The sequence below is a fragment of the Boleophthalmus pectinirostris genome, unplaced genomic scaffold (genome assembly GCF_026225935.1).
Source record: "Boleophthalmus pectinirostris isolate CB_2022bp ecotype Guang Dong unplaced genomic scaffold, ASM2622593v1 HiC_scaffold_1, whole genome shotgun sequence".
Lineage (NCBI taxonomy): Eukaryota > Metazoa > Chordata > Actinopteri > Gobiiformes > Gobiidae > Boleophthalmus > Boleophthalmus pectinirostris.
This window is the reverse complement of record NW_026570970.1, coordinates 14,989,837-15,014,538: the sequence shown is the minus strand read 5'-3', so window position 1 is coordinate 15,014,538 and position 24,702 is coordinate 14,989,837. Positions and strand designations below refer to the sequence as shown.

Here is a 24,702-nt window from a genome sequence, read left to right as displayed (position 1 = left end):
TTTTAGTTGGTAACCACGAAGCCCAGCGGCTCTGCTGTGCAGCAGTGACATGAGGCTCCGCCTTTATCACAGCGCGTAACCTTGCGCACAATATAGTGCCCAACACATGTAGCACATACAGCACACAACTCTGAGGACAGTTTGGAAACTGAATGAAACACTGCGGACATCAGATGGGAGAGGAGAGAGATAAGAGAGACTCCAAAGCCCCATACCTCAGGTGTAAGTGCGCAGACTGAGTGGAGGGTCTGTGTGTACCTTTCTAAATCCTACTGGCCCCCCGCCCCTGGGGTCACCGTCAAAGGGTCTATCACTAAGATAGATCAGATTTGAAGGTGATCATTATAGAGGAGCTACACATGTTACAGAAACAAAATAGAGGCTATATGTAAAATAATATTTAATAATATCCACCACAGCCAAAGCCATTTGTACTTTTACTTCACTAAATCTCAGAGCTTGTATCTGTTTTTTCTACTTCCCTACACTTTTGAACTGGACTGAAAAGTAAAAGTACTTTATGGTTTGAGACCTGCTGAAATGGATGAGACTTCCTGACCCTGAGCAAACCAAATACACAAAAATTAAGAAATCTATTAAATCAGTTAAATTTATGCTTTAATGTTCTAAAAAATCTCTTTTATTTTGTACTTTTAAAGTGCAGTTTTAAATTTTTATAATTTTAAGTAGATTTTTAATGTATACTTTTACTAGAGTAATCTTTTGCCCCAGTGTCTGTACTTTTGCTTTAGTAACAAAATTCATGAAAGTAGGCCATGACAAATACTAAGTACGCTATTTCTGTCCCATGTGTTTCAGATTGAGCAGTGACCTGGGTAATTTATGATGATTCAACACTTTCTGGTGGAAATGTGCCAGAGCATGGGTTGTAAAGGACGTGTGCGTAACCTAACCTATTTGGTAATTTGACCTGACCTATGGGCTGTGCAGGTGATGCAGGTGACGTTTAGGTCTGTGCCCTACAGCCTTCACACAGTGTCACTATAGCTTTAATGGATATTTAATGGGCATTTCAATTAGTTTCTCTATGATATTCGTATTAAAATACAATTACACAATACTGTGTCCCCTTTTCCTGTAGGCCTGTGGTTAATGATCTGATCATTATTGGTTTGCATCATTACATGAGTCTTTCAAAACAAACTGTGCAGCCTGCTTTAGCGTTTCCTGTTTCTGTTTCTAGCGCAATCCATTCGCTCGATGTAGATCCGTGTAGTACGTGCCGCTGAACTGTCAACAGAGGGGTTTGAAAAAACAGGGCACGGCCGATGGGCAGGTCCAAACTCCGACGCGCTCGTTACGCACTGACCTGACGCTGGTGGATCGCTGTAGTGGAACACGGTGCGTGGAGTGAGAAAACATACTATTCCTCCAGCCTGCCTTCTGTCTATGGGAGGAGCCGAGCCGTGGGGAAGTCCTTGCTGGGGCTTACTGTTCAGTGCAAGAAGCTACAAACGAGGAAGCACCCCTAGGACAAACCAAATTATTGCCTAATTTTTCGTAATTAAGCATTGAATGTGTTATTGTTTTAGTATAATCTGGAAACAATGAAGAGACTGAACTCAGTAGACCTGGAGAAGCTGAAGATGACGGGGGCTGGGCGAGCCATGGCGGTGTTGACCAGCGGCGGAGATGCACAAGGTGAGTTTTTTATTCTGCAGGTCAGCTCTGCAGGTCAGCTCTGCACTTTGACACACAAAGAGCAGGATCTGAAGTGTGCGTTTGGCTCCTGGTTTTGGCTCCGGTACGATCTGTTCAACACTGATTTATGACGCGTGTTCCACACAGTGGGGGCGCTACAGTACACTCAAATGTCATAATATTGCATATATTTATATAACATAATAATAACATAAGGCTTAATAAATGGAAATGGGATTTTTTTTTTACAGGTAAAATCAGTCCTGAACTTTTTGCATACGTTTTTTTTTCTTTTATTCTGAAAAGGGTATAAATAAACCACGTAGGCACCGGAATAAGGCAATTACCCATTTCCTAATCAGTGAAATTTTATTACGTTATGCTGAATAATTGCTATCTCACCGGCAGCTGGCAGTTTCACTTCTATATCAGAGGCAATTCCCCCAATATTATGAAATAGGTTTAAGGTGACACTATCTACCACTTGCACCCATATGACATCCCCCACCCCCACACAGCAAATCCAATAACAAAAACAAAAGGCACTGCAAATTGTTTACCAATAATATAGCAGTGGAGGATCTTACTGCAACAGTGGCTTTGTGGTATTATGTTTTTATAGTAGAGCTGGGTGAAATGCGTAAAAAGTAATAAAGATTTTTGTCCTCATATTGATCAATTTCGATTTTCATTTGGCTTCATTTAGTCTTCAAAAACAAGATGAAAAGGCTTTTAGCATTGGCTTTATGAACATAAAACAACACAGACTGTTAAACTGTTTTATTTAACACAAAAGATAATTAAATCAAGTGTCAACTCTGCTGCAAACCACTTGCAGGACTGACTGATTTGATCAAAACCCCAACCATATCATTGACGATTAGACATGACTGATTCGCTCGAGCTTTAAATTAAAGGACTCATATTATGCTGTGTTTCTTTATCACAAACATACATAGAGTTGTGTTTGGTTTCATTCACAAGTCTTTAACAGACAAACCCTTAAAGCTCACAAGAGTGAATTTTGTGTAATGCAGGACCTTTATTTCCCTGACTTATGATGTGTTCTGGTGTTAAAAGGAATGAATGCTGCAGTGCGAGCCGTCACCAGAATGGGCATCTATGTTGGGGCCAAGGTCTATCTAATCCATGAGGTGAGTCTGGCTTCACGTTTCTTTATGGCTCTTGTTGGGTAAACTGCCTTATTATGACTTTACACAGACCTGTTACACGTTCATAGGGGTACCAAGGTCTGGTGGATGGAGGGGATAACATTAAACTGGCTCATTGGCACAGTGTGACCAACATCATCCAACAAGTGAGTACACCTCGCTGCTCATAGCATAACATAAATAATGTCTTCTTCAGAATATACTGGTCATCTGTGTCCATTTATTCTGTTATGACACTCTTTTCTGTCTCACTTCAATCTGTCCTCTTGTCTAAAAGTGAATTTATCTGGTAAGGGGAATTGAGCTTGTAACTATTGTTTAACACCAGCTTATGTTGCATGTTGTCACTATAAACAAGTGTTGTTTTTCTTAGTTTGTCCAACTGCAAACAGCTTGTGGTATATTGTTGTATCCAGACTTAACCAGTTGACAATTAGCTAAACAAAATTCCCTTATACCTAATTTAGTGAAGCAGATGTAGCCTTAAAAATAGAGATAATGCTATTGACCAACCAGTACATAGACAGTTGTCACAATAGCTGTCTGCATGTTGCACTATGTACAAAACACTATGGCAAGCTGTCATGCTTTGAAATTAAATTTTTTTATTTTTTTATTTTATTTCGAACATGTATCTTTAACATATATATTTAATACATATTGACTATCAAGGTGAAAAGTAGAAAATAAAACAAAAAACAAAACAAAAAATATGCAAGAACATTAAAGGTTCTATGGAGGATTGTTTTGTTTCAAATTGTCAATGATAGCATTATAGAGGTGCAGTAGCCTTGTAATTATGATGACCAAAAAAAAAGAGAATAAAAATTCATCAACTCTGGACGTGGTGGGGCCAGCTAAACATTTGCCAATAGATAACGACATTGCCTCGTTATCTGTTAGCTGACAGGCTGTCAATCAAACTCCCTACGTTTCTAGCGTAACTGACTTGCCTGCGCGCTGCCATTACGTGGTTTACGTACGGCTGTCACGCAGTCCACAAACGCAAGATGCACAGACGCTGTTGACCTATATCTGCCAGTCAAGAATCCAGGAGCAGTTAGCCGCAAAAGAAAGTCAGTTTTTGAGGTCGCTGAAAGAAGAAAAGGGGAAAAGCAGCGAAGCCAAACTAAGGTAGAGGTGAGATCGGGCCTAAAAAATCCAGCCCGACCCGACCCGGCCCGCGGGTATTAAAACCCGAGCCGGCCCGAGCCCGACCAATTAACTTGATTTGCAGGCCCGAGCCCGAAGCAAACCCGAAATGTCATATTTTATTTGTGAGGACTCGGGAGGAGGAGCAGTGCTCAGCGTCGAGGTGCCAGTCTTTTTGCTCTCGTATGAAAGCAAAGCGCCACATTGACGACATTCAGCGAAGCCAACGCAAGTTTCTGTAGCATTTTCAACAATCAATTTGAAGCTTTTCCACACCTCACTCTTACCGGTGCGTGTTTGTCTTTTCAGTTCTCCTGCCTTTAGTTTAACTTCTTGCTCCTCCATATTGGGGATACCAGGTCAAAATAGATGCAGACTTGCGGAGGGGAAGATTATTAAATTAAGAGGGGGCGTTCACGTGCGCAGAGCTCTGGCTCTGCGGATCCTGTTTAGTAGTTAAATAGCAATTACATTACATTACTTCTCTGTTTTATCCATATTATTTCTTTTATAACAAGTATTCCTTAGTTTAGTATCCACACATCATTTTAGCATACATTTTATAAACATATATTTATTTGAAGCCCGAGCCCGACCCGACCCGAAGTAATGATTGACATTTTAGACCCGACCCGACCGCTTGGGCTCGGTCTTAAGATCTTACCTCTAAACTAAGGTGATTCTTGTAGATTCATTCCAGCGATGGCGCGACTGAAGCAGACGCAGGGTCTAAAGACTGACGCAATGGTCGCCAAATTACTCCTGGACAGGTCACTTCTGCTTATTATGAAAACGTACTTTATTTCCATGAGCTAGACAAACGTTTTTCAGGACACGAATGCGATATCCTATGTCTGAAAACGTAATTTTCAAGGCAAAGAAAGAGTCCGCTTGCTGCTGCGTATTGTAGCTAGTTCATTCTCACGGAATCTCCGCGCACCCCTCTCTGCTCCTCTCCCCGCTGCCCGTTCCGCTCTTCCCCCTGCTCCTCACTTCTCCGGGCACGGAATCTCCGTGCACCGCTCCCCTCTCCTTTCTCCTCTCCTCGCTCCCCGCTCCGCTCTTCTCCCTGCTCCTCACTTCTTGTCCGCGCACGAAATGTCCGCGCACCCCCTCCCCCCGCTCCTCACTTCTCCACCTTGCCTAACCAACACTGTAGTTAGTTGTTTACAAGTCATGTGCAGTGCACCGGCTGTAAACAACCTGTTTCTGGCATAAGGAGGAGGAGGAAGGAGGCGTTTCTACGTAGGGAGCTGTGGGGGAGGGGGGGGTGGTTTCACGCATGCGCAACATTTGAAAAAGGACAAACAGTCGCTGGATTTCTCGTTCCTTGGAAAATCCTCTATACAACCTTTAAATACGATATTTCTAAGTGTGAACACTTCCACTGCCATGTTCAAAAGGGAGTGGGATGAAATGTGACCTTTTTAAGCTCTCAGCCCTCTAACAGAAATTATATTACTTTGTTGACGTTCATCTTGTCTTCATTTGCAATAGTAATTTTGGTTTCTTTTAGGCATAAAAAGAAACTAATATAACGTTGGAATGGCAATTAATATGGTTCAAGATAATCCAGTAACTTTGCATCATGCAGATCAAATTTATGTGGCAAATTTAATGCTTCTTTTTCATATTCATCAAATCTGATGTGTTCATTCATTTTAAAGCTTGTCAGACGTGTGAACATAGAATAGAAAAAGATTTTGGTGTGCCCCAAAATCTTTTCATTTTGTAGATAACACAGTCAGCTGTCCTGCTGTCTATTCTGTATGTGCTGCTTAAGATACTTACATGTATTTATGTGCTATGCAGGGAGGAACTGTGATAGGTAGTGCCAGGTGTAAGGCCTTCACCACTCGTGAGGGCAGACTTGCTGCTGCTTTTAACTTGGTCAAAAGAGGCATCACCAACCTGTGCGTGTGTGGAGGGGATGGCAGTCTTACCGGCGCTAATATCTTCCGTAGCGAGTGGAATGGCTTGCTTCAGGAGTTAGTTGAGAAAGGTAAATTGTTTTAAAGGTCCTATACAGTATTTTGCAAAATTGACTTTTGTGAACTGAGAAGTCAAGCTGTTACCTCCTCAAACCAAGTTGTGTCGTGTTTCATTCACACATATAAATAATCCTGCATTATTAGGCTGTTTACAACCCCAAAGCCCAAAATGCTCTGTTCCACCTTGTGATGTCATGAAGTGGTAGTTTTCAAATTAACAGCTACCTTTTACCTTTTGTTCAGAAGATTGCCGATTCCAAAGTTGAAATTATCCAAATGATTCTAGTGAAGGTGTATGGAGTTTAAAAACACAATGGAGAACTCGTATTACCACATGACATCACAAGGTGAAACTGTGTCCTGTTTGAGAGAAGAACTCAGCCTAAATATGCAGGATCTGTGTGTTAAACAAGTGTGAATGAAACAAAACAAAACTCCCAAGTATGTTCTTGATGAGGAAACAACATTAGAACATAGATAATAAAATAGTGTAATATAGACTCTTAGAGTCACTGTTATAATGAAGTCATGAGAACATTTAATTTTTGGTGTGTGTGATGCCTCCAGGGAGAATTGCAGATACAGTGGCCAAAGAGTATAGCCATCTCAACATTGTGGGGTTGGTGGGATCCATTGACAACGACTTCTGTGGCACTGACATGACCATAGGAGCCGACTCTGCACTGCACCGCATCATGGAGATTGTTGATGCTATAATGACTACTGCTCAAAGGTTAGTAGCAGCTAAAATCATGTTTTAAACTCAAACATGTAATTGGTATAAAGACATTTATTCTTTGACTCTATTGTAAATACCTAACCTTAATTTTGCCTGCCTTATCTTTGATTGTTTACTTAAAGCCATAGTCAAATAGTGACTCTTTCTGTTGTAGTCACCAGCGCACCTTTGTTCTGGAGGTCATGGGACGTCACTGTGGGTGAGTTGCTTGTTATCAGCTTCTTTTAGATACATTACACATTAAATTAAAATTTTTACTTGAAGTTAACTTTTGTCCCACATTAGGTATCTGGCTTTAGTGTCAGCACTGGCTGCTGGGGCAGACTGGCTGTTCATACCTGAGGTCCCCCCAAAAGAGGGATGGGAGGACCGCATGTGTGCTCGTCTAGAGGCAGTGAGCTACAGCTCTGTGACATATATATATATATGTAGAGAGAGCTTTGTACTGCTGTAAACAACATTGCATGCTTCAGTAGGTTTTGTTTTTAATGTTTTAAACTTTTTAACCACAGAGTCGCAGTGGATCGAGACTCAACATCGTAATCGTTGCTGAAGGTGCTATTGACAGAAATGGAAAGCCAATTTCATCCAACTACATAAAAGAAGTAAGATGATCCCTTATACTCCTGTAAATGTTGTTTCTATATGTTTCTATGTTCACTCATATTTTATTCTGCTTTAGTTGGTGGTTAAAAGGCTTGGTTATGACACCAGAGTGACAGTCCTGGGCCATGTTCAGAGAGGGGGGACTCCGTCAGCCTTTGATAGAATTTTGGTGAATTTAATACCAGGATTTTGAAAGATTATCTCCCGTTTTCCATGCATAGGTTACTACTATTTATATTTTAAATCTGAAAAAGTGTCTTTTCCATTGCACAGAGCAGTAAACTGGGTGTAGAGGCAGTAGTGGCTCTGATGGAGGCGACCCCAGACACTCCAGCCTGTGTGATTGGCCTGTCCGGCAACCACGCGGTGAGGTTGCCTCTTATGGAGTGTGTGGAAATGGTGAGCTGCTGTTTTCTGTAGACAGGCACAGTATAGTCATCAACACAGCTAAACCACCTTTTGCTTCTCAAAGACTAAACTTGTTCAGCAAGCTATGAATGAGAAGAAGTTTGATGAAGCTGTCAAACTGCGTGGAGGGTAAGGGAAACTTATTACAAATGTAAAATACAATTCAAAACTACATCCACTGGACAAAAACTCTTCTTGCAGGAGCTTTGAAACTAACTGGAACATCTATAAACTTCTTGCATTCCAAAAACCAGCCCAAGTTAAGGTCAGGAGTCAGATTCTTTTGAAGATTTGATTTGTAATTTAAACTTGGCTAAACTAAACTTAATCTAAATGGCATTTATTTCCAGACTGAGTTCACTCTAGGCATTGTGAATATTGGGGCACCGGCTCCAGGGATGAACGCTGCTGTGAGGTCTGCAGTCAGGTTAGCCATTGCTCATGGGCACAAAGTCTATGCTTTTCATAATGGCTTTGAAGGACTGGCTGATGGAGATGTATGTATTTGAACTCATGCTTTTTAATCTTGTCTTCTTAGTGTATTCTTAAGTGAATACCAACAAATGTATTTTACTCACAGGGGTTTGAGATGATGTGGCACACAGTCGCAGGATGGACTGGTCAAGGAGGCTCCATACTGGGGACAAAACGGTGAGAATATACACAATTATGATTATATTCTAATGCTAAATTGTAGGTTTAGGTAAGAGAAAGTTATCTACAAGGGTTGGGACAAGACCTTGAAAATTATCTGCAAAGATATTTTTCCAACATTGAGCTCAGACAAAAAAAAAAGTGTTAACTAAGCTGAGTTGCACCTCGTCTTGGTGTGTCTTGTCTAAAAGAAATTTTGTCTTATCTATTATCTAGGAAATGTAATGTTAAATGCAGTGATGGAACGTAACAATATACTAGTAGTAAAGTACTGTCCATAAGTATACATTTTAAGTATCTGTACTTTACTTAAATGCCTTTGAAAGAGGATACTTTTTACATTTACTTCACAACATTTGAGAGCAGGTATCTGTACTTTCTACTCCACTTCATTTGTAGATAGGACTGAAAAGTATAGTATATTTTGATTGTTTGAGACCTGCTGAAAAGGCTGAGGTTTTTAAATTTTTTTTTTAATCAAGTTTATAATTTGAGCAAACAAAAATATACAAATACATTTTTATTTAGGAAAAACATAAATTCAGTTGTTTCTATTGAACAAAATTCAGCACAAATCTTTATCAAATCAATACATTAGAAGCTTTATAAAACCTCAAAATCCGCTTTTTACTCTTTAAGTACATTTTTTAAAAGACAATTTCATATTTAAGTAAAAGTATCACATGAAAAAATCTATTTGATTTTTTTTTGGCTCCAGTACTGTACTTTTGTACTTCTTCCACCACTGGTTAAATGTAAACTGACAGTGTGTGATATTACACTAAACGCATACTTACTTTTCCTTTAGATCCCTTCCGTCCAAAATCCTGGATAAGATTGTAAGCACACTCAACAAGTACAATATTACAGCACTGCTTGTAATCGGCGGCTTTGAGGTAAACCCATTAAAATCATTCACTAGAGGATAAAATGATACAGAATTATGATAGATAGTTTTATAACACTTGTTTCCATGCCGACCTTCAGGGCTATCACGGTGTCCTGGAGCTGTATGAAGCCAGGCGTCATTTTGAAGAGCTGTGTATCCCCATGTGCGTTATCCCAGCCACCATCAGCAACAACGTCCCTGGAACAGACTTCAGCTTGGGAGCAGACACAGCTGTCAACGCAGCCATGACGGTAACACAGAGCACAGCCTTTTGATGTGTTATGTAAAGAAAACTCACCATCTTCTTACTGGGATTATATGGAGAAGTATTGGCCAATGTTGGTGCTAGCACTTATTTTTTATTCAGCAATTCATAAAATAGATAATGGTACAGAGAAATTTCCACAGCTTGTTTTGCTTTAAATAAATCAACATGCTCCTGATTACTGTATAACAATATAGAAAGTTTGGACACATCCTCTTATTGAGTGTTTTTGTCTTTGCTGCACACATCTTATCTCATACATTTGATGTCTTCAGTATGTATATAAAATATTGAAAGTAGTAAACATATTAAAAAAATAAGCACTAAATGAGATGTGTGTCCACACTTTTGACTGGTAGTGTATGTGCTGCGATTGTTCCTGCCCTACAATTTCACTTATTTTCTAGTGTATTAGACCATCAGACACCAAGCTCTTCACTAAAGCATCTGGGCAAAACCTTACCAAAAGAAATTTACAAAAAATATTTAGGTGCTCTACATATCGGTATCCTCTTCAGCTGTTTAAGGGGGAATTTAACACTTGTTTTTCTGATCAGGGTTGTGACATGATCAAGCAGTCTGCGTCTGGCACTAAGAGGCGTGTGTTTGTGGTGGAGACTATGGGAGGATACTGTGGGTATCTGGCAACATCCACTGGCCTGGCTGTGGGGGCGGACGCAGTCTACATCTACGAGGACCCCTTCACCATCCATGACCTTAAGGTAAAGACAACATACTTTTGGAAATAAAAAGTTTGTAAAAGTATCACATGAGAAAATGTACTTAAGTAAAAGAACTAAAATACCTGTTTTACAAAAGTGCTTGTAGAGTAAAAAGTAAGTAAAACAAGTAAACAAAGTATAAGTAAGTATTTTGCACAGATTTTAAGATGTAATAAAGCTTCAAATGTATTCATTTAATAAAGGTTCGTGCTGAATTTTCTTCAACAGAAACAAATGAATCAATTATATTTTTCTACCTGTTTTTATTATTTGTGTATTTTGTTTGCTCAAAATATGAATAAATTAAAAATAAATCTCTGAGCCTTTTCAGCAGGTCTCAGACAGTAATAAAAAATACTTTTACTTTTCAGTCCTGTTCAAAAATGTAGATGAAAGTACAGCTACATGGTCTCCAGTGTAGTGAAGTAAAAGTAAAAAGTATCATTTTTAAAATCTACTGAAATAACATACAGATACCTAAAATGTATACTTAAGAACTGTACTTTACTAGTTTTAATTCCTTACATTCCACTTCTGAAGTCAAGACAGCATACTTCTGAAAATAAAGTTGATTTCAGATGTTTTTATTTTTCAGACCAACGTTGAGCATTTGGCCGAGAAGATGAAGAAGGACATTCAGCGAGGATTAGTGCTACGGTAATTATCATATCAAAGCTTTTTACATTTACCAAAAGTGGGAACAGAGTCAGTGAGAGGCAGTTCCAGTGTTTGATATGTTTTGGTTTTGGTCAACAGGAATGAATACTGCCATGAGCACTACACTACGGACTTCATCCATAAACTCTACTCTGCGGAGGGAAAAGGCATCTTTGACTGCAGAGTGAATGTGCTCGGACATCTGCAACAGGTCTGACTCTAAAACAATTCTTGATATTGTAGCATATATGATGATGCTTGCCAAAAGAAATAAAGATTATTGTAGGCTAGATCAGAAGAAGAAGGTATCGGCTCTGGGAGGTGCGTGACAGAATAATACTGAGTCAGAAATTATGATTTAGTGGCTGGTGCCATGTATTAACAACAAAAAAAAACAATATTTACAATTCTGCAGATTAATAATCAAGCTTGATACCAGTAATGTTGCAGTACATTTACAGATTTCCTTAAAATGAATGTGTAACCATATAAAAGAGTTTAACAGTACAGTCCAGTGATTTTTGTTTTTTTCCGACACTGCAATAGCAGTACCGTCACCAACTCGCTTTCCACAAGGTAGTAGTGAGTATGAGAGTCCAGAATTTTTGACCGAGGGTTTGAATTGTCCTTAAGCACAAAAACAGTAGGAGGAGCGAGTAGTGAATAGAAACAGGGTGGGGAGCGACTGGCTGTATAGCCTCCTACCAGACCGCAGAAGGGATGATGGTAGTGATGGTAACGATGATATGGTTCACGTAGGTTCATGGGCTGTTCTAGCTCGCCATCGAAGGGGGGTTTGCACCCAATGGGGCACACCTGGCCTGTATGGTAACAGACAGGACCGTAAGTAATGGAATGATTCAATTAGCTATATTTATTTTTATATATATTATATATATATATATATAAAATAAATATATATATATATAAATATATATAAAATAAATAAATATATATATCAATTAATCAATAAATCTCAGTCTCAGTGTATACACAATTATTTACAGAGTGCACATTCAATAATATCTTCTCTATAAAAGTGCGTTTCATAGATAGTATAAACACAACAAACACTAACAAATTGCACTTGAATGGAAAATCAAATAGTCTTAAAAATAACTTTTAAATGCATCAGTTAAGCAATATCGGGTGGAACAATGGCCTGCAATTGGCGACATTTGCATATGACATTTGAATGAAAAATCGGCAGGTGAAACAAACAAGTGCAAGATGCTAGCGGCATAAGTTGCTAATGCTAACAACTCGGTAAAGACAGACAAACCAATCCCACTGTGAAATGGTTGCGCGGCTAGAACACGTCTTCTGCGGTGATATGAGACCTCTAAAACGTAAGTTACAATTTTAGTTTAGAGCGGATACATCAAAGACGAGTAAAAGTTTAATTTGTGAGGCTAACCTGTACTGCAGTCCTGCGGCTCCTCTCCCCAACTCCTGAATGAGGCAGAGCAGGCACAGGAGGCTTGTATCGGGCGCTGCGAGAAATTTGATTGGATGATCGCACGCCGTGTGTGCGTAGTGGCACGTGACTTTACGTGGTTTACGTACAGGTAGAAATAATAAATAAATATTTTATTCGACGCAGTTAGGCACGTTTTTAGAACCTGGGTTACAATAATAAAAGGCCTATATACAGAATTTTCTGATCTATGCTATAATGATTCCACATGAAAAGTTGTGTTTTGTTTCATTCACACATTTAACACACAAACTCTGCATATTTCGTTTTTCTCTCAAACTGAAAACACTCTGTTGCTCTTTGTGATGTCATTTGGTAATACAGGAAGTGCTCCACTGTGTTTTTAAACTCCATAAACATTCACCTAGAGCAGGGGTCTCCAACCTTTTTTCTCCAGTGAGCTACCTTTACAAAACAAAAATGCCACAGAGCTACCAGATTTAGCGGTGGCAAGAGTCGATGTAAGAAAGAGGGCAAGTCTTAAATGGGGTACCGTTAAATGTCTATAAACCATTATCTATTTATTAGTGCACAAAGTTAGGCATAAAAATGATACATTTCCAATACTAACAGGCATTTAATTAATCAAATTGTAGTTATTAGCACAACACGTATAATTCAGAAATCCCTTGGCGAGCTACTTGGAAGGGGTTGGAGCTCACTGGAGTCAGTTTTGTGCAATATAGGATTAATTTAAAAACACACACACACACAAAAATACATACCGTACTCTATTTTTACTATATTATCTCTGATTTAGGGAGGTGCACCTTCTCCCTTTGACCGAAACTTTGGGACCAAGTTGGGAGTAAAGGCTGTGCAGTGGCTTTCACAGCAAATGGCTGAAAATTACCGGCAAGGTAAGTGTAGCTCGCATCTATCCACATTTTATGGAACATCGACTGAATTGACCGTTTTTTCCTGTTTCCTTAATTAGGGCGTGTTTTTGCCAACGCACCAAACAGTGTATGTGTGCTTGGACTGAACAGAAAAGTTGTGTCATTCATCCCTGTTGCTGAACTGAAGGAGATAACAGATTTTCAGTAAGTTGTTAAAAACCTATATCGTGTATTGAAACTTTGCATAAGGGTGACCAGATGTCCCTATTTACCGTTGCAGTTTTGAGCCCTGTGTCCCCTGCCCCAGTGGATTTATCCAAAACCATTAATTTGTCACAGTTTTATTCAAGAAATGTCCCAGGTGTCCCTATTTTTGACCAATTTGACACCTGCCTACAGTAAAGAGAGGCATAAATTGTCTTTTGTTTAGGTGAAATACAGAAAATCTGCTTAAAAATGACCAAAACACAAAGAAAATATGACTGTACTAACCCACGTTAGTTGTGAATAAGTCATGAACGGGCCGAGTGCATAACAATTTTCCTTAATTGTGCATTCGTTTCACAAATGTATTATTACCCACCACACCAAACTGGGGGCGTCCCACTTTTTGAATTTGAAGATCTGGTCACCCTAACTTTACAATGACATCATGCTGGGGGGGTGGTCTACATACAAGTTTTAAGATGGTCTAAAAAGCTCAAGAAAAGGGATTTAAACAGCATATTTTCAGGTAAATAAGATCATGAGTGTTCATCATCCTGTTTAGGTGTTTGAGTTTCAACAAAAAGGCAAGAGTGACAAACTGAGAAAACTGTTGGCTAATGCTAGCTGGCGTTGTGAGAGACTTGTTAAAACACACAAATCATCTTTCCTGTTATAGTCAGTTCTTTCTGGTCAGACTGTGTTAAAATAAAGATCAGATTATGTATAATCTTAGTAACATAGCTTCTAAGAGAGCAGTGCTTTCAGTTTCACACCCTAAGAGAAGGTGCAAATGATCAATTAAAGGTGCATTGTGTGACTTTTCTGGTGGAGGGTCCATCAAATGTTTTTGCTTTGTCTGGAATGTTTCACAGTATGGTATTAAACCTTTCTATCTGCATGGACACCAAACCAGATCAAGTTACAGGGCAGCTCTGTGGAGAGATGACCTCTCTCACAGTCAGAATACCTGTTTTTCTAGGTATTTTTGAGCTTTAAAACCACCTGTAATTGAATAAAAGTAAGGTAGAGCTGTTTAATGCCATACTGTGAAACATTCCAGACAAAGCAATAACATCTCCATAAAGAAAAGCATTTGAAGGATCTGGGTTGGTTTCTGCTGGGGCTGCCATCATTAAAGTGTCAGACAAAAGTAAATTAAATTAGTGGCTAAATTACTATTTCTGGCACGTAAGTGTGTGCTTTTTAACTGGATTCAAGAGAAGCCACCAACTGTCACCCAGTGGTATAAAGACATTTTTAGAGTCTTACCCATGGAAAGAGTCAGCGCAAAATTGAAAGGTAATGATGATTTCTTTGTGGAGTTGTGGAAGCCTCTGCTTGATTACTTGCCCGGTGAGCTCAGTATCATTATACAGAGAGGTACAGGCTCAGTGTTGTGGCGGGCGGTTGGTTTGCCTGTTTGACCGGGTTGGTGTGTCTTGCTTAATTGGGTAATATGTATGTAATGAGAAAAACTCAAACACGTGCTCAGACTGCTCTTTGTTTTGTGTGTTGTGTTAGAATGTTGAAAACTTAATAGTATGTTTAAAAAAAAAAAAAGCATTTGAAACACACTCCACCAGAAGTTACTGCTCAAATGTTTTATTAATTAATTAGTTTTGTATTTGTTTTGCAGACATCGAGTGCCAAAGGACCAGTGGTGGTTTCATATGAGACCATTGCTGAAAATGTTGGCCAAATATCAAACCAGCTTCAGTGAGTATGTTCCTGGATCCCTTAAACACCTGACAAAGCGCTCACTCAGTGTTGACGCTGGTTATTAGGCAACATCTACTACATACAAACTGTGTGTAAATACTAATAGCACCTTTACCCTTATCTATCCTTCCTGTCACAGCAGTTAGCTAAAATGAATGTAAATAAAGGGCAAATATTACCAAACAGACTGTTAATGTACAATTTTTAAAAGAGCCTTTACTACTGAAATTTAGATTTTCAGAGGAATTAATGTAGTTCTGATGTGGGTTATTCTGGTGTTATTACCTTTAGTATTGTGAGTCTACAAGTTTTTTTTTATATATTGGCATGCATTTATTTGTCAACTACTATAAAAGAAAATCAAACAAGTTTAAAATGTCCAATAACCAAGCTTTACACAAACAAACCAAACTATAAACAAACACACCATTGTACTGTATTTGCTATAACAGTATTCTAAACAAATGTAACTGACCGTTTTAATTGTCTTTTTTATTGTCTTCATATGAACTGTTTTGTGAGCTACTTAAGTATTTTTCAACATAAACTGAAATGAACCACTGAACCCTTTTCAATTTCAACAAACAAGTAAAATGATGTAACTGCTGGAACTGCTGTCTTTAACATTTTCCTCAATTAAAAGTTGAATGAGAATGGAAAATCACTCTGGGCTTTATCTTTGCTGCTGCTTTCTTTCTCAGGGCTCTTAGTATTGAAGGAAAACTGAAACTCTTCACTTGGCTCTGGCTGATTAAACAGGAACTCTACAAAACAATGCAAGGATTTGTGTTGGAAGTGGCATAATAATTCAATATAAAATAGTTTTGGTCAGTGTTTTACCCATGGAGGTTTTAGAGTCTGTGGTTTTCTGTGAAGAGAAAAAAAGACAGTGACATTTGTGTAATTGTGTAATGTAAAACCTTAAAGGTAGGACATACCTTCTCTTCAAAAAAGGAGCTTGTAAAAGGTAACGTAGGGTCCTGCAAAAATAATTCTTTAAAGGTCCTATATTATGCAAAACTGACTCTGAGCTTTAGCCATGTTATAATATTACCTCATCAAAACATACCTGTAATTGTGTTTTGTTTTTTATTGTTTCCTTCACACATGTTTGAGTAAGCATTTATTACTCTGTTTACATCTCCAAAGCTTATAACGCTTTGTTCCACCTTGTGATGTCATGAAACTTTGTGTGTTAAACATGTGCGAATGAAACAAAACACAACTCCAGGTATGTTTGTGACGAGAAAACAACATTATTTAGCACATTTTCTATCATTATTTATAATCTCATTAACTATAAGCATCTTTGAATGTCCAGAAAAGAGCTAAATTAAACTGATGCATTATTATTATTATTATTATTATTATTATTATTATTATTATTATTATTATTATAACATAAATCAGAAAATTGTTTAATATGGGCTGTTTAAAGTATTTAAAAATGAACACAAAATACTGTAATGCTTCTCCTTTTGGCTCACCTCGTCCTGTGCTCCAAAGCCAAAAAAGTCTGGGGTGCTCGGCTCAGAGTGTAGATTAAAGGGGAAAGCAGGAGATTTGCTTGAGTCAGAGATCTGCTGACATCTGCCAGGGCTAAAACTTTCAAATACAAGAAACATGGAAAACTTCTGTTTAAAGTGGCATTGTGTAACTTTTCTGGTGGACGGTCCACCAAAAGCTTTTCCCCAAGGAGATGTTATTACTTTGTGTGGAATGATTTGCAGAATGGCATTAAACCTGTATATCTTCATAGAGGTCAAACCAGTTGCAGGTCAGGTCTGTAGGCAACCCTGCTCATTTTTTCTAGGTATTTTTGAGCTTTAAAACTGCTTGTAATTTAATAAATGTAAGGCAGAGCTGTTTAATGTCATACTGTGGAACATTCCGGGTAAACAAGCAGGTGATGGACCCCACAACCAAAAAGTTACAATAGTGCACCTTTAAATGAAATGTGCTTTTGCCAAAATGATTTTGAAACCTTACGTAAATGGGAATGTTGGAGTTGCAAGGCCAGGTTTATTTCTTGCTGGGGAGTCGTGCTTGACTGTTCCTTGTGACGAGGTTTGACTCAAAGAGGTGAGAGCTTCATCTGCTTTGTGGTTTGCAGTTTGGTTTTCTCCTGGACCCTCATCCATCTCTACCTCCATCACCTGCTCAATTTCCAACACAGTGAATTGTTGTTCCTATGCAGTATAGGAGTGAAAATGAAAAAGTTAGGAGATTGGTCACTAGGAAAATGCATAGCAAACTAAATGTTGACATGAAATGAGGGTTTTGAAAGTGAACAGACACGAGAAAAAAAAAAAAAAACTTTATGAGGTACCAAATAACAAGTGTTCTAACCATAGACTGTATAAATGGACATAGCTGACCCACTAACCGCTGTGTTGCAAATAGGAAATGTTTCTGCCTCCACTGACTCTATATCCAATTGCCTTTACATTGATAAATTGTCACCCCTCTCTCTGTAATTACTGCAGAGCCTTGTCATTTTCATCTTAAAATGTTTGTATTAACCCGTGCTACAGTGTGGGAGTGCTGGAGGGCCGAACGGAAATGGTACAAGTCAAACTTCCAGGTTCATTATTTTACAGAGGAAAAATGCACACAAACCACAGTCTGTGTAGCTCAAGAGAGAGGTACTTTTCAGACATTATTGGAAACTGCAGTAACAACACTCGTGTCCTGTTTGCAACAGTGAACAGATTGACAAACCCTCCAGCTCCACTGCCATTACAACTAATTTCCACATCTAAATGCATTGAGTTTGCAGTATTCTTTAATGACAAGGTTCAGGTCATCAAAAATGCCATCAGTTCCACCAAGTAAATAACAAGCATGCAGCCACAGAGACACTTAGAGCTGAGGCACTTTGCACCTGTAACTGCCAAAACTGTCTTAGAGATTGCCACCAGTCTGAGTTCCTCCACATGTTGCCTTGACGTGTTACCCACTGGAAGTCCGTCCTCAACATTTTTACCACTCGCTCACATAGTTAACAAGTCACTTCAATTAGGAACATTCCCAAGAGCGTTGAACACTGCAGTCATTAAGCCTCTCCTAAAGAAGAGCAGTCTTGATGCCACAGTACTGAACAATTTCTGACCTATCTCAAAACTGACATTTTTTTGGCAAAGTCCTTGAAAAAGATGAACAACTCCTTTGATTATTTCCAGTCAGGTTTTAGAGCCCACTACAGCACTGAGACTGCTAGATCCTGTTAGATCTGAGTGCTGCTTTTGACACTGTCAATCATGGGATCCTGTTACAGAGACTAGAGGACTGGGTGGGGATTTCTGGTATTGCACTAAACTGGTTCAAGTTCTATCTAGAAGACAGAAGTATTTTGTTGAAATTGGAAACTGTGTCTCAGATCACATGCCCCAGGGGTCAATCCTGTGCCCCCTTTTGTTCAATCTCTACATGCTACCATTAGGCTAGTTAGTATGCAGCAATAATGTGTCCTACTACAACTCTGCAGACGACACTCAATTCTACGTCTCACTGGCAGCAGGAGAGTATGGACCAGTGGACTCACTCTGCCACTGCATCCAAGAGATGAGCGTGTGGATACAAAACAACTTTCTCCAGCTAAACTCAGACAAGACAGAAATCGTAGTTTTTAGCCCACAGAAACAAAGAGACAGTATCAGCAGTCATCTCCAGTCTCTCTCTCTTAAACCCTCAAATCAGGCTAGAAATCTCGAGGTAATAATGGACTCGGACTTGAACTTTAACAGCCACATCAAATCAATAATATCGGCAGCTTTTTACCATCTAAAAACATAGCAGAATTCAAAGGTTTACTGTCTAAAACAGACTTGGAGAGACTTATCCATGCATTTCTCTCCAGTAGGTTAGACTACTGTAACGACCTGCCCTCTGGCCTCTCTAAATGAGCTGTGAAACGCTCCAGTACATCCAGAACGCTGCAGCTCGGGTCCTGACTCGAACCAGGAAGTATGAGCACATAAGTCCTGTGCTCAGGTCTCTACACTGGCTCCTGTGGCTCAGAGAATAGACTTTAAAGCGGCTCTGCTTGTGCACAAGTCTCTCCATGGCCTAACACCAAAGTACATCTGTGACATTTAGTGCCATATGAACCATCTCGCACTCGGAGGTGAGAGAGGCCTCTACTTTGACACTGTTTAATCCAGGTTCAAAACAGTTCTGTTTAGCTACATACGATTGAAAGGTTTTAATTTCTCATTCCACACTCTCCTCTCTCATTTAATGTTTCTCTCTCTCTTTAATTTTATGATGATTATTTATGTTTTGATTTGCTTGTATTGTGATTTTAATGTATTTCTTATTCTGTAAAGCACTCTGAATTTCTTTGTGTACAAATTGTGCTATACAATAAGCTTGCCTTGCCTTTCCCACATGATTCTGGTATTTTTATTTTGCTATGTTGTCCGTAAATAAATTCCTATTCCTAATATGGAACAGGCTCCAAATTCACTCCTATGCTGCTATTATCATGAGCTTCATTTGACTGGAGACGAATGGGCCACTTCTTTATAGAGTCTATGGTTCTAATAAATGAAAAGTTTAATATGACAAAAAGTACCAGCAATGCATCCTGTTGCCCTGTCTCTTCCTGGTCCTTCTCTCCAGTGTCTGTCTCTTCTTGATGTTGTTCTAATTAAAGACAAAGCCAGCATTAGGGCAACAGTCAATACAGCTGGGTAGATAAATCCTGCACTTGCCTTCCATCTGCTGAGAGTCTCTGACCTCAGTCTCTTCTGTGAGTTCTGTCTGTGCTTCTTCAACATCTTCTTCAGACAAAATAGGATCTTCCTGGAATAATATGTCCTTACTTTAAATTTGTTGGCATTTTTGACACCTGTTGAGCCCTGTTTAACTTTTCAATACCTTTGTCTTGTGTAAAGAGGGGCTACTGTCCTCTACTGGATGTTTTTCTGGCTCATTTTCAAGTTGCTCACTGGAATCACATTATTACAAATTATTACATTTATATTATGATGCCAGTCTCTTGTTATTTTTGCTGCTTATTTTTGCCATTTGACTTTTTGCTCTTTGTTATTATAATATATTATGATGTGTGAGCTACTGTGTCCAAATAATTTCCCTTGTGGATCAATAAAGTTTGTCTCCATCTAAATTATGAGGAAGACATTGAAATAACTGTTAAATAAAAGGCTGAAAAAGTACCTTACTGGTGGTTCATCTGGGGAAGTAGTTTCGATCACTGGAGCTGGACGTCTGAGGTTGTTCAGTTCCTCTTGCTTTAATGTTATTAAATCATCATAGTTTTTAATCTTTGCCTCAGTCTCTCGGTTTTCATCCTGTAATCCCAGGAGCTTTTGGGCAAGAGGACTGCTGTAATAATATTCTTTATATGACTGGAAGGAAGATCTGTAGCTTGCAATCCTCTTTTCATACTCTTCCCTTTTTAAATAAAACCAGTTCAAATATGTGTCAGTGATGCTATATCAAAGGTACAGCCCATAGACTGTATATGTATAAATATTTATTCAGTCCATGGTAAGGCCCACCTGTCTCGGTTGTAGCTGGCTTTCCTGCTCTCCAGCTCAGCCTTCAGAGTCTGCTCATAATGCATGACCAGGCTGTTGGCAGCTTTCATACTGTTGAAAAGGACATAGTGAATTAATTACAATACAATATAATCCCATTCTACTGTAGATTTGAGTGGTTTGATGATATAAGTCACACTTTACCTTTTGAGGACTTCTTTGTTCTGTGTCAGAGTGTTCTGTTTTACCTTGATATCTTCCTCTAAGGTCTTGATATTTGCCTTAGTTGTTTCGATTTTAGACTTTCCCTCAGCGATATCATCTTTGTAAACTGCTCATATGCACAAGATTATGTAGTTTAAACACATATTCATCCTGAAGGATTAATGGTATCAAGTGTAATACCTTTAATCTGTTGACTGATTTCATTTTTCTTTTGAGAAAGGTCTCTTGTTTGAAGGGCTAAAAATGCATTTTTAAAAAAACTGAAAAATTGGAACCAAGTTATGTTTATTAAGGTCATTAGGAAATTAATTTACTTACCACACTGAAAAAGTAGGTGGTTAATATTTGTAAGTAAGTCTTCGTCAGACATGTTTCTCAAACAGAGCTAGCTCTGAAGCTGTTAGCGGTTACGTGCAGTCGGACCGTTACTGTAAACTACAATGTGGAGCTGTTAATTTACCCCGTGTTTTATATTAGTGCAAACATTTAAATAAATGAACATATTAAAATGTAAAACAAACAGACAGCGTATGCATATAAATACAAAGAAATATTAAATGAATATTAATAGAAACATATTATGTGTCTTACCATAGACTGTACACTGTGCTGCAGTTTGGTTTGGCGCTGTTGTGCGTAAAACATATGGATTATTGGGCGGCCATTGGCCTATTCATAAAACAATCTGCGCAGCTGCGCATCTGTGCGTACGTAGCGACCACAACAGCACTGTGATGGTGCCGTCAGATCAGTGTGCGAGACACATCAAATCTTCTATTGAATTAGAAATCCATGCCGACGCTTTCTGACATCTTATTTTGCAAAAGGTAAGACTGTTTTCAGACCAAGTATCGCCGTGTTTCAGCCCCTTTCGCTGACTGCAGACAAAAGAGCGGACATGGGTGGGATTTCTATGGGAGGAGATCAGCTGTGAGACGGGCTGCTTTGTCCATTCTCTCTCTTCCTCCATTAGGCTAGCTTATGTCTTTTTTGAGACATTGTCGCATGTTGTTTTTGGCAGTATTATAGTCTATACAATAAAACCACTCCTGGTCTTTTCACTTTGCAGAAGGAAAATATGGAGCACCAATTAGTGCTGTCATGCAGATCCATCAGCAGAGCACATCCTGTCTTTGAAACAAACGGCACATTGTGCATGTTTATGTTTAATCCATTCACTCCTAGCTTTAGGCTAACTACAATGTAAGAACGCGTTATATAGGTCTATGACACATGACATTTGCATCAGTAAAAACAAACTGAATCTAGGCCATGCATGTAGGATTAATCTGCTGTTGATTTTATTTTTTACTGATGGTATTTCCCCTCTCTCTTTCCCCCCCTCCCTGTAGCCATTTCCCATGCATATTTTAGAGCACAGGGCTGCAAGAGACATGGCAACATCACACGACTCACTTTAGAGCTGAGCCTTTTATAACAAACCTGGGGTTGTAGAGATTTCATCTGAGCAGGTCTGAACATGGCTCAAGTGGAAGCATCCCGCACAGAGGGGGAGGGCAGCCCCCAGCTGATCTCCCTGAGGTCGGACATGTCAGGCAGCCAAACTGACAATGCAGAAACTGGCCCTTCAGTGAGGAGGAAGAGGAGGAAAAAGAGAGAGCCAAGACCCGAGTCCATCATCGTGTACCGTTCAGAGATCGAGAGGGCATCAGAGGAGGACCAGACTGGCGAAGAGGCCCCTGAGAGAAGCTCTGAGGAGGGGGCCAAGTTCCTGTGTACCCCAACTAATGAAGGTAAGGGCCTGTACGAGATGTGTGGGCAAAAAACAGTAATGGGTGTTTTCAAAGTTGCAACCTGTGTAAGGGCATTTTGAGCACCAAAAATATTCCTACTTCATGATATCACATGGTGTAAAAGCAAGGCTTATCTCTCTTGAATTAACATGTAATGTTGCTGCTTGTAGAACTACATTTTAAAATACTGTATCTTCTGTTCCTTTTTGGACTTTGTTGGCTACAATTAAAGCTGTGCGATTGAAATATATTTATTTCTGAATTTATTTGAGCATAATTTTCCTTACAATGCATTTACTCTAATGTTGAGCTCCAGTTATTTCTAAACTAATCGATCTGCTGCCTCCATGTAAAACTGTGTGGTTTGAAGCAGAATTCTGAATTCAGGTACTAATGAAAAATCTGTATTGTTTATTTGAAGGAAAATAATATCAAAAGCAATTTGAATTTGTTTTAAAATTGTGCTCGACTTTAAATGATGATTACATTTTTTTTTTTAATCACTCAGGCCCAGCTACTGTAATTATCTACTATAGTGAGGATGTAAATGAACCAGCTGTTGTTATGGTGGTTCTACTTTATAATCCACTCCAGCCCTCAGTCATGTAGCTGAGCATCCACTTAAAGCAGCCATATGCAGCCCGTTAGCCACTAAACACATTTCAACACTTTTAACTTTTACATTCTGGTGTTACAGGGGACAGTTGGTCTCTTCCTCCCGACAGCCGCTACGTGACCCTGACCGGCACCATCACTCGGGGCAAGAAGAAGGGTCAGGTGGTAGATATTCATTTAACACTGACTGAAAAGGAGCTCCGTGACCTGGCCAAGTCTAAAGAGCCTGGATGCCGAGTGCGAGGCTGGAGATGGTCTAAAACGCAACTGCAGTTTGGGACTGTGTTCTGGACCCCATGTGGTTCTTTGGAGTATTTCCTGCTTCCCTGTTATTTTCGTGCTGTCCTTCATAACCTCTTTCTACTATGGCACTCTCACCTGGTACAATGTCTTTCTGGTGTATAATGAAGAGCGGACGTTTTGGCATAAGATCACCATATGCCCCTTTCTCATAATTTTCTACCCTATGCTGATCATGCCCCTGGCACTGTCCCTGGCGCTGTACTCGGCCGTGGTGCAGGTTTCGTGGGCGTTCAGCGAGTGGTGGCAGGATGTACGGGACCTGGAGAAGGGTTTCTGTGGTTGGGCGTGTGGGAAGCTTGGACTAGAGGACTGCTCCCCGTACAGTATTGTGGAGCTGCTGGATTCAGACACTGTCTCAGGCACGCTGCAAAGCAAAGCCCCAAGCGAATTTGCCCAGACCTCATCAGTGTAAAATAAGCTCAGGTTGGGTTCAGTGGAAAAGTAAATAGTGTTACAAGACTAATTTATATTATTAATCTTTTTGATGATTTCACCTGAAAGTCAATTTTAAAACTATGACAAGATAACGTTACAGTTGAAATCCTACAAAAATTACTGAATCTCAATCATGTCACTTACTTCAAACTTCCTACAAACTAGTTTTTATCGATTTAATACACTGTCTGCTTTCTATAAATATTGTAAACTATGTATCTATACCTGATTCTTATGGAGTAGTTGAACTAACCTATACTACCTTCCTGCATTTCCCCCATCAGGTAATCTAAACTAACTTTTCACATTTCTGTCAAAGTGAACTGAAAAAACAAAAGAAAACAAAAAACGAAAAAAACATCAGCAACCTTGAAGCATAACCTTGGTGCCTAATTTTACAAGTGTTGTACATCTGACATCTTTCTCTCCATTCAACTAAAGCATGTTAAAAACTCACTTTCCCTGTAAATATTTGAACTATACTTTGCAATGTCACTGAAAACAATTTTGTATCATTACATTAAAAAGAAGACCATTATTTAATATGATTGTTGTGCAAATCTCAACGATAATAATGATTTTAGTCCATACCTGTGTTTTTAATTTATTTTATATTGAATACATGCACTTTTCACTTCATTTAAATACAGATAAATGGATTTCACCTTATTTATTATTATTTGGTATAAGTTATGTTTCATATCTCA

General features: G+C 39.0%; 3 protein-coding genes across 3 annotated transcripts; 2 read left to right on the top strand and 1 right to left on the bottom strand.

The window, feature by feature from the left end:
* Nucleotides 1–1,373: 1,373 nt before the first annotated feature.
* pfkla (phosphofructokinase, liver a) lies at nt 1,374–15,820 on the top strand. Its single transcript, XM_020931783.2, has 22 exons — nt 1,374–1,662; nt 2,743–2,816; nt 2,903–2,980; nt 5,799–5,988; nt 6,545–6,710; nt 6,871–6,915; nt 7,002–7,110; nt 7,229–7,321; nt 7,399–7,491; nt 7,596–7,721; nt 7,795–7,859; nt 7,932–7,995; nt 8,081–8,227; nt 8,311–8,381; nt 9,193–9,280; nt 9,372–9,524; nt 10,096–10,260; nt 10,856–10,917; nt 11,017–11,128; nt 13,155–13,254; nt 13,332–13,437; nt 15,077–15,820. Exons 1-22 carry the CDS (start codon nt 1,569–1,571, stop codon nt 15,222–15,224), a joined length of 2,349 nt encoding a protein of 782 aa, XP_020787442.1. The 5' UTR covers nt 1,374–1,568; the 3' UTR covers nt 15,225–15,820.
* On the bottom strand, nt 15,796–21,324 carry LOC129407417 (eukaryotic translation initiation factor 5B). The gene is made up of 13 exons (XM_055148327.1): nt 21,207–21,324; nt 21,069–21,125; nt 20,868–20,994; nt 20,685–20,774; nt 20,341–20,577; nt 20,041–20,110; nt 19,875–19,965; nt 19,736–19,806; nt 17,149–17,348; nt 16,647–16,764; nt 16,098–16,139; nt 16,000–16,027; nt 15,796–15,923 (listed from the first exon to the last, which is right to left on the bottom strand). Exons 1-13 carry the CDS (start codon nt 21,256–21,258, stop codon nt 15,796–15,798), a joined length of 1,311 nt encoding a protein of 436 aa, XP_055004302.1. The 5' UTR covers nt 21,259–21,324.
* Nucleotides 20,862–24,614, top strand: tmem169b (transmembrane protein 169b). The gene is given in 4 exon segments (XM_020931938.2): nt 20,862–21,715; nt 22,241–22,642; nt 23,340–23,488; nt 23,490–24,614. Coding segments are annotated over 3 exon segments (906 nt in total). The 5' UTR covers nt 20,862–21,715; nt 22,241–22,368; the 3' UTR covers nt 23,973–24,614.
* Nucleotides 24,615–24,702: the final 88 nt, after the last annotated feature.

Coding starts and splice junctions, on each gene's coding strand:
- pfkla (XM_020931783.2), top strand. CDS start 1,569: ATGAAGAGACTGAACTCAGTAGACCTGGAGAAGCTGAAGATGACGGGG. Junction 5,989..6,544: donor TCAGGAGTTAGTTGAGAAAG/GTAAATTGTTTT, acceptor TGATGCCTCCAG/GGAGAATTGCAGATACAGTG. Junction 13,255..13,331: donor GGCTGAAAATTACCGGCAAG/GTAAGTGTAGCT, acceptor TTCCTTAATTAG/GGCGTGTTTTTGCCAACGCA.
- LOC129407417 (XM_055148327.1), bottom strand. CDS start 21,258: ATGTCTGACGAAGACTTACTTACAAATATTAACCACCTACTTTTTCAG. Junction 19,807..19,874: donor AGACTCTCAGCAGATGGAAG/GCAAGTGCAGGA, acceptor GTCTTTAATTAG/AACAACATCAAGAAGAGACA. Junction 16,028..16,097: donor GCTCCTTTTTTGAAGAGAAG/GTATGTCCTACC, acceptor TTCTCTTCACAG/AAAACCACAGACTCTAAAAC.